Consider the following 10019-nt stretch of genomic DNA (forward strand, 5'->3'; position numbering starts at 1 on the left):
AAAAAAACAAAGTCCAGATGACATGATTCAACCTTTTTTGTTGTTATATACCTGGATGACTGAGAAAACAAACTTTGTGTAAACCATGTGATATTTTAACAGGAGCAATAATTACATGTGATGTATTCCTGTACTGAAGTGAAGGTGCTATGTGTTGTATGTTTCTATACAATGATCAAATGTGTGCTCTGCATTTAACCCATCACATGTGAGATGCACCCCGGTGGAGCAGTGGGCAGATATGTAAGCGCCCATGGAGCAGTTAAGAATTAGGAGTCTTGCTCAAGGACACCTCAACATGTGTGAGCATGGCGGGGAGTTGAGCCTGTGACTTTCTGGTCCCACATGGGCTGCCCTACCACTGCACCACAGCCGCCCCAACTTACTTAAGACACGTGTAAATAAAACTGCATGTTTTGTGCTCCAAGAAAAATATGACATTGTTTTTAGTTATTTATTTATTGATTCGTTTTTCCAATAAAATCTTATTGTCTTCAAATTTTTATTAATTTATTATTAACCTGTATTCAACCAGAGAAAGCCCATTGAAATCACAGATCTATTTTTGCAAGCGAGGCCTGAGCCTGAAAGCAGCCCAACATGTATGTTTTTGAAATGAGGGAGGAAACCGGAGTATCTGGAGAAAACCCACGCAAACACGTGGAGAACATGCAAGTTCCACACAGAAAGACCCTGGGTCTAACCCACAAACTGAACCCAAGACCTTCTTGCTGTGAGAAAACATTGCTAACCACCAAGCTGTTGTGCTGCCAAATTAGAATTTATTTTTGTTTGTTTGCTTAGATTCATTTTCTTTATGTAGTGCCATCACTGGGTAAAAACATTAGCATACAATATAAAATGGCAATTGTTAAAAGTGATCTAGAAGCCAGCAGATTGCAATGAATCTTCCCTTCATCACAATTTCCCATCCCAAGCATATTGGTGAGTGGAGAGGAATGACTTCCTTATAACAGGAATAAACCTCCAGCTGAACCAGGCTGAGGATTGGTAGCATCTGCCTCAACCAGCTGGGCTATGAGAGGACAGGGGGGTGGGGGGTGAAAACACAGGCAAATGCATATTAGCTGGTCCAGATATAGTTTCTATTTGAAAAAAAACCCCAAAGAAAACGTGCGTAGATAAATAAATACAAATACAAACATGGTGAGTAGAGAGAAACGCCTGAGCTCAATCTCTACACCGTTTTATTCTTTAGTAAATTTTTTTTAACTCAACACAAATTAAATCTAATGAAACAAAAAATAATAATACAGCAGCAGACAAACTGGCAGAGCTGTGTGATGCAGCAATAACATGAAATAAAACCACAACTTTATGATATTTGGCGTAACAATCGATTCTTCTATCATTTACCGGTTGAGAGAGCGCTGCTTGTCTCAGTTTCCTCTATTGTTTTCTATCTCAATGAAGTGCTTGGGTCTTAGAGTCGAGTTTGGATTAAAACAAAAACATGAAAAGGGTTACAGAGTTCTCTATAGAACTTCCCTCATTACAGCTTTTGGCCTATTTTATTTTGACTTTTGCAGAGAAGTGAACATCTGGCTGGATGAGTGCTAAAGGTGAACAGCTTACCATTGTGTCTATTTAGATAAAGCCCATCTGTTTTAAAGCTTTATTTCATGTGCACACTGTCTTAACAGCTGGGTAGACAGTAATGATTTTACAACTTGCTTTTGGTCAGACACAAGCCCAAAGAAAAATGTCTTCCTGTATACTATAATAGTGGTGGGACATGAGTTAGGTTAAGATCTATCTAGTGTGGTTGATATCTGTTTGCTGCAATTCAAGAATCAGTCTTTCAGTATCAATGATGAGTGGGTGATATTTGTCTTTAGATCCAGAGTCAATAGCTGTTAAACTTAAATTTTTCACGGCAACTTAGCCTCCATTTGCAGAGTCCCTTTTAAATGTTATTGACTGCAGTCCAGCAGCTCTGTTTAGCACTGATGTGGAGGAGTGGTTGTCGCTCTGCAGCACTCCGTTAAGCTCCTGTATCTTTTGAGAGGTATCAGCAGAGAACAGCATTCTGTCGCCAGCTTTGCTGCCAACTTTACATCAGAGATCCCTGTTTTGTTTTCTGCACAAAAGTAGAGCATAGAATGGTTTTAAGTGCTTCTTTGCTAAATCACCAACTGTTATCTGAGCTGGTTCTTGTCCAATAGATCTTGAACAAAATGCAACCCAGGTTAGAGATTTCCCATGTCGGTCACAGACACAGTTTTAATGCTCGTAGTTTATATTTCTCTCATTTCTTTCATTCTCTTGTTCACTCAATGTTTTTTTAAAGAAATAGTTCAAGCTAAAACATTAGTATAATCCAATAGTTTACTACAACAACAATAAAAATACTGCTTTGACACAGTATTTGGAATAACATTAGAATGATTAATATTAGAGGCAGATATCAACGTAGTAATATCTATGATGTGTTTTAATGGTGCCATGATTGTATTGTTATGACAGCTGTAAGGTGTGTGAATGCATGGGTGTGTGGGTTAATGAGTGTCAATACAAGTGTATGAGTAACCAAACCATGATTGGTAGACCACAACTGAAGAGCTGGACGCAGACTGACTGCCTGATGAGACCACCCACATAAAATGAGCTGCAACAAAGACTTTGTCCATCCTCTGCGCATCCCACTCAGTCACACCTGGTCTGGTCCATCACACCAGAATTAGTACTTTGTTACTATTGTTGCCAGATTTTGTAGAATTGTGCTATCTTTTATAAGTATTTTTTTCATGTATTTTTATCGTTTTAAATTCCTTCTCTTACTCTTTATGTAGTTATAAAGTTAGGAGACTATATTTTGGTTCTGTTAAGCTTTTACTGGCAGTAAATACAATTGAGATAGTTTGGTTTTCTTGTTATTGTGGCCTTGACTCACCCAGGAAATTCAGGAAAACTACATTCTGTAAAGTCAACAACAACATCCAACTACAAATGTAATTTCATCTTTAACTTGTCTTTATGGCATTGAATCTTGTAGACGGTGCACAGGTTTGTGCATCTGGTCTTGCAGTTTTGAGCAACAGTTCTGTCAACCAGTAGCTGGTGCTAAGCTCCTCTGTCTTAACCACTATGATGCCTGACGGGAGCTGTCACGTCATACAAAGACAGGTGAGCAGCTAGTGGTTGGTTGGGTCAGATGGACAGGCCTCCATGATGTAAAAGCAGAAACTTCAAGCTCACAGGCTTTGTGTAGAGGTTCTGAGCACAAAGAGAAATTACAACCAAATGTGGAAAAAATCTTTTGCGCACTTGTTGAATCACATTCATGCTAAAAAAAAAAATTTATAATAATTTAAAAAAGGGTTTGTGGGCTCAATCATCCAGGTGGATAACAACAAAAAAGGTTATAGCATGTCATCTGGACCAATTTCTTTAAGTGAGAAATGTTTTGTCTCCCATCCGAAAGACAGTCAGTCTCCGACCTGCCATCCAGATCTGTCCTAAACACAGCAATGAAGGCTACCTATAGGACAGATCTGGTTGGCAGGCCGCAAGACTTCATCAGTCTCTGGCCTGCCAACCAGATCTGCCCTATAGGTAGCCTTCATTGCTGTGTTTCAAGCCAACCTCCTGTGGAATCTCCGAAGACTTTTACCACATACAAACAGGGCCCAGCCGTCCAAAACAATCAATCATCATGTATAAAAATCAAATGTTTTAGGTCAGATGGACAACTTGCTACTCACAGAACAGCTCGAGGACAACCAAGGCCAAAATTGTTCAGAACAAAGAGGTTTGTAAGGTCAATCATCCAGGTATAACAGCAAAAAAAGATTAAATCATGCCATCTGGATTAGTTGCTTTAAGTGAGAAAAGTTTCATCTCCCATATGGAAGACTTGGTCAGTCTGCAGTCTGCCAACCAGATCTGTTCCATTGGTAGCCTTCATTGCTGTGTTCCAAGCCTATCACTATAGACTATATGTCAGGGTATGTGAGTAGCAATTTGACCATCTAGCCTAAAACAGTTGATTGTTATACTGTACATGGTGACTGATTGTTTTGGACAGGTGGGCCTTGTTTGCATGCTTTAAAAGCCTACTTCTGAGATTTCACAAGAGGTTGGCTTGAAACACAGCAATGAAGGCTACGTATGGGACAGATCTGGTTGGCAGGCCAGAGACTGATGAAGTCTTCCAGATGATAGACAAAATGTACATCCATCCATCCATCCATTTTCTTTACCCGCTTATTCCATTTTGGGTCACGGGGGTCGCTGGTGCCCATGTCCAGCAATCACTGTGCGAGGGGCGGGGTTCACCCTGGACGGGTCGCAAGTCCATCACAGGGCCACATAGAGACAAACGAGACAAACAACCATTCACTCTCTCTCACACCTAGGGACAATTTAGAGTTACCAATCAGCCTAACATGCATGTTTTTGGACTGTGGGAGGAAACCGGAGCACCCGGAGAAAACCCACGCATGCACGGAGAGAACATGCAAACTCCACCCAGAAGGCCCCTGGACCGGGGTTTGAACCAGGGACCTGCTTGCTGAGAGGCAGCAGCTCTACCAGTTGCGCCACCGTGCTGCCTAGACAAAATGTTTCTCACTTAAATAAACCAGTCCAGATGACATGATTTAACCTTTTTTGTTCAAACAAATAATACTTAGTGCTAGATCTAGTAATATGACATTTTCCTTAAGCCTTAAAAAACAGCTCCTGGTTTCAAGTTCCTTTGCGGTGGAACCACCTGTTTGTTAGTCTGGATCTGGAAGTCCCATAGTATCTTAGCTCTTCCAAATGTTTTGCTGAAGAGCTGATGATGGAGGCTGTTAGAAAATACAGCCATGTTTACAACTGCAAACAATATAAAGGTAACTTGTGGAAGGGGGTAGTGCAGTGTTTTTCTTTGGATGAGACAGCGCCTCATCCAGACAACAAAGAGATATGTTCCGGCACCGTCTGTCAGAAGAAGTGGAGGTCTCTTTGTGACAAATTTGCAAAATAGGACTTGGCCTTGGTTAACAACATAAATACTCGATTTTCCTCCTCCGACGTCTTCATCAACAGCTGAAAATAAACATCCACTTTGCCACCCAGGCTCTCACTTTGTTGTTGCTGTTTGCAATTGATGTGTTCTGCAGTGGTAGGGCTTACCAGGAGTTCTCACTACATTTTCTCTTTAGAGCATAAATGTCAATGTGAAAAACTACATCTTGGGTCTGACAGAGTATCAGACTTTATTTTTCATGTTCTTGCAGTTTATCTTCACATTTATTTGATAAAACTACCGTTGCTGTCACAATCACCTATTTGCTTGCACTTCCTTACTGAACAACTGTTGAAGAACAGGTTGATGCATAATGTTTCACTCGTATACATTCCTATTCATTCTTCAATCTACCCATCATGCTCACACCTGTGTCTGAACATTGAATATATTAATATATTGTTGACTCTTGCTCACTGAGGAAAATGGGCATTCAGAGAAAATGTAGGTGAAAGGAAAACATGCAGACTCCAAACATATAATCACCCTTCAAAGTTTGAACCTGGAGGCTGTTTCTGTGAGGAAACAATTAAAACGTGTATTGTTTGAATAATTTAGTTTATGTTGTCTCCCATGATGATGTCAAATTTTATGTTTTAATTGAAAATAAAAAATGACAATCATGCAAAAGGCAAATTTTAGAAATTCCCCATTTTTTATGAATTTGGGACAGATAGGATACCATTTTTTAAGTTACTGTAATATCATGGTAATGTATTAAATTAGGGTTGGCATATCTTCAACTATACAACAGTGGTGCTTGAATGTTTGTGAATGTTTTAGAATTTTCCATATTGCTGCACAAATGTGACTTAAAACATCAGATTTTCACATGTCCTTAAAGTAGATAAAGACAACTCAAACATATGAGACAACAATAGTTGACTTGGTCATTTATTTATTTTGGAAACTTATCCAATATTACATACTTGTGAGTGGCAAAAGTATGTGAACCTTTGCTTTCAGTATCTGGTGTGAACCCCCCCCACCCACCCACACACACACACACACACACACTCATGGTCCAGTGATGTTTTAGGTTATATTTATGCAGAAATATAGAAAATTCTAACGGCTTCACAAAATTTCAAGCACCACTGTACTATTTATCATTTTTTCTTTAAATCCTGAAGAAACAGCATTATGAAGCTATTTAACAAGTGTTGGGGCAATTTAGTCTGAAACAGGAGCGTGTAATGGCGTGTGTGTTTAAACAAAATGAGCAAGAATATGTCCAGAAGAATAAAAGATTGCAATCCTAATTTGTTTTATCATTTGACCTCAGTATCTCAATAACATTGTGATAATGGAGGCCTGCTTTATTGCAAAGAGCCTTGAAGAAAAAGCAAAGTGTCGCAGGCTCGACACTAATTATTGCACGCTGCTAGAAGATAAATTAGTTTGATCTTGTAGAAATTATTTCTAAACATAATAGAGTTAAACTGACCCACACTGAACTTCACTGACATGAAAACACTCAAAGCAGTTCAGTGGCAAAATAATTAGAGGGGTTTTTAGATGTTCATTACAAACATCTAGAAAAAAAATCGTAAACAATTTAGATGTTTGATACATTTTAAGAAAATGTATAATTTCCAGAAAAAATAATCAGGACTCAGATCACTTCTAGGCTTTTTATAGAGGCATTCAATGAACAGAAATGTAGTATTAAAATAACTTTCTCTTAAGCCTTAAGTAAAAAGGAAGAGGTTGGTTTGGGTTAGATGGCACGTAATAACTTACTGTACATCACCACATATGAAAGAATATTTAATGCATTGTTAAAGAGATGCTGTGCAAAACACCCACCTGTAAATGATGCAGGCGCTGTTTCGACACGTATCACAATTTGCTGTGTCTTGTCCTGTTCTATAGGAGAGCCTGTGAGAAAAGAACAAAAACATGGCTTTTACCATCACATTACACCTGTAGGCAATAAAACAGAATATCTTTTTTCTGCTTTGTTGTTTACCCAGCCTTGCTTTCATTTAAACAAGCTGTACATCGATGTCACCCGTCTCTGAGGGATTTGAATAGTGAATGTTTGTAGCGTTCAAGATTAGTTTTATTAGGGTTCTCTGAACTGAAATTGAACAAGGAATGCAAGTAAACCTTAACATTTTGGGTACAAGATATTCAAATGGGTCTGAGTTACATTGTGTATAAAAAAAGGCAGAATTTTGTTTATGTTTGTTCGAAGCAATGCAGAGTGAAGGCTCTTGGGAGTGGATGGAGCAATTTTAACAATGACAAGGCACAATGGTGGAGCCAGGGGAAGGCCAAGGCCACCATAGATTAATCTTCTGCCACCCCAATCATTTGATGAAATTATATTTTTAAGCAATATAATGCCCAGAAAGCATAGTTTCTTTAACTAATAGGGATGGTCAGTTTACAGCTATATGACAGTGGCTATGTTGGGTTTTAATGTGGCAGCCCAATTTTTGAATGTGACCTTTCTTAGGCCTAGATGCAGCCACACACCAAAATAGAAGTTTGAAGTTCATCCATTTTTCAAGTTATCATTCTCACAACATGGAGGAATATTTATAGCTGCTGCCATCTTGGATTTTGATGCAGCAATCCAATTTTTGAAAGATACCTTTCTTATGCCAAGATGTAGACACATCAAAATGGAAGTCTGTACCTCACTTGTTTTTCAAGCTGTAATGCTCACGACATGCACGGATGGATGGATGGATGGATGGATGGAGGGTATTTCCAAATGTCCCTCTTTATTTTGCTATAGGGGACACAAGCACACACACTCACTCAGAAACCCCCCCAGCAGAAATTAGGATACTGTAAATCTCTTAGATTTGGTTAATTAAGTGTGTGGACTTGCAAATTCTGCATAATAGGATTACTTTTGCTTGGTCATCACAGAGTGTATAATGAACACAAGCATAACTCACATGTAATAAAAAGTCTAAAATCTTAATTTATGCAAAGTTTGTTCCACACTGTACATCATTATGTTGCATCCACCTCAATCCACTGCAGACACTTTTTAAGCAATAAACAACCATTTTGCCCTGTTGCTTTGTTTTTCTTTATGACACATTTTTATGCTGAAAGCGCTCTACAAAGCTCATTTGCACTATAAGTCTCAGCATGTACAGGTGAGAGCTTTACTGATATGGGACTATATGGAAAGAGCTGTGTTAGGATGGTATGTGTAATTGCTTGCTGTCAGAGAAGCCCTTCACCCTGATGGATGACATGTGGGAGGGGTTTGACCTCGACTGTTCAAGATGACATGAGAGGTGGCCACAACGGGGGGAACAGAACAGCATCTGTGTGGATCGAAAATGCTGATCGGAGCTGAAGGGCAATAAGTTCATCCATCCTAGTTCGGTCTCTTATAAAGTGTTTTTGAACAGCAGTGAGGAAGGGCAGTAACCCACAGTACAGGCAGGATCTACTCCTGTGCTGAGTCGCTGCCTGGATTTGTATATTGTTGTAATTTAGGGAGCTACACTCTAATAATCAAACCACATTGACCTAAATTTATAATCACTGCCTGTACTCAACACAACCTTCTAATCAGCACGAAGAGTTCATGCCCTATTCTGGTGAGGCGATAATAAAGCACAGCATGTTAGTTACAAAATGTTTTCATAGATAAAACGGCATTTTTTTAAGCTAATAATTGGCTCACATCACCTTTCCTGTAATATTTAATCCTTTCAGTTTCACTTTCCACTCCTGCCTACGTGCCATCAGCAGCTCTGCACACAACATGTGAATTAAAGCTACGCTAAAGGTAGAAGGAAGCACTCCAACTTTTATTTACAGTGCTCTCCGATGTGTACTGTCATCTGTGATACATTAAGCTTTGTGAATGGAAGAAACGCAGACTTTTTTTGTAGAATAAAAAACAACAAATTAAAACAATTGTGTGAAAAACATTGTGTTATGTATAATTACGTTGAAATATATGTGGCCCTGTGATGCATTTGCAACCTGTCCAGGGAGTCTCCTGCCTCTCGCACAGTGACTGCTGGATTTGGGCACCAGTGACCTCCATGATCCGAAAAGGAAGAAGCTTTTTTATTGTGGGTGTGTGTGTGTGTGTGTGTGGGGGGGGGGGGGGGGGGGGTTGTGTGTGATGTGCAGTCAGGGGAGACATTTGTGGCAGTGTCACACCTATCATCATGATAAGTAAAATACAAACAATGATAAAAGAAAATACATTTGACCATTTGACTGTTCTATAAAAACTGTTTTCTGAATTGTTTCAACACTTTAATGGTCAAAATCGCAAAATTTGTGCATTGCCTGTTCTAACATGGATGAAATGCGCTGGGTGCAGCAGTGTAGTGCTGTGGCTCACCTCTGGTGGCGCTGTGTCATATACAACATATGAAGTAGGTGATTGGAGCCTGCCCATTGTTGTCTCTCTTTATATTTTCAGTATACATGTTTGATTACATGCATGTGCTACACATGCTTATGTTCTACAGTCTAATATATTGTATGTGTGCGACATATTTCTTCTTTTTAATCAGTCATAATTGCACAGATAAATTATACAGTGCGAGGCTGAAAGTACTTTGCCGCACCGATAGGGGGAAGCTGCCACATAGGGACAATGAAGCAGGTGCAGTTGCTGTATGTTCTTCTGTTACGCAGAGGGGCAGGGATGTAGGAAATGGGTACAATCGTTTACATTTGTTTAGACAAAATGGACGATCATATCTCAAAACTAAATAATTTTTTCTAAACTCATTCATCTTAAAATAAAGGTAAGATAATACCGTTTTTTATTTAAAAAGAAAAGAGTATGAAGTTGATTAAAGCATAATTAGATGTCTTTTTAAAAGGAAAAAAGGCTAAATTGAAATATAAGTTTGTATTTTGGGTTCATATATGTGAGCATCCGATTCCAGATGAGTCAGTGCCTCACCTGTCACAAACCACACCGCATGTCACAGATGTATGTATATATATATATATATATATATATATATATATATATATA

General features: G+C 38.9%; 1 protein-coding gene across 1 annotated transcript in view; it reads right to left on the reverse strand.

Moving 5' to 3' along the window:
* insyn2ab (inhibitory synaptic factor 2Ab) overlaps positions 1-10019 on the reverse strand; it is a 47823-nt gene that overhangs the window by 5960 nt on the left and 31844 nt on the right. The window contains exon 3 of the mRNA XM_037686398.1: positions 6845-6916. Coding sequence (XP_037542326.1) covers positions 6845-6916 — 72 coding nt within the window. The remainder of the gene's footprint in view (positions 1-6844; positions 6917-10019) is intronic.

The sequence above is a fragment of the Nematolebias whitei genome, chromosome 1, assembly GCF_014905685.2.
Source record: "Nematolebias whitei isolate Nwh7 chromosome 1, NemWhi1, whole genome shotgun sequence".
NCBI lineage: Eukaryota > Metazoa > Chordata > Actinopteri > Cyprinodontiformes > Rivulidae > Nematolebias > Nematolebias whitei.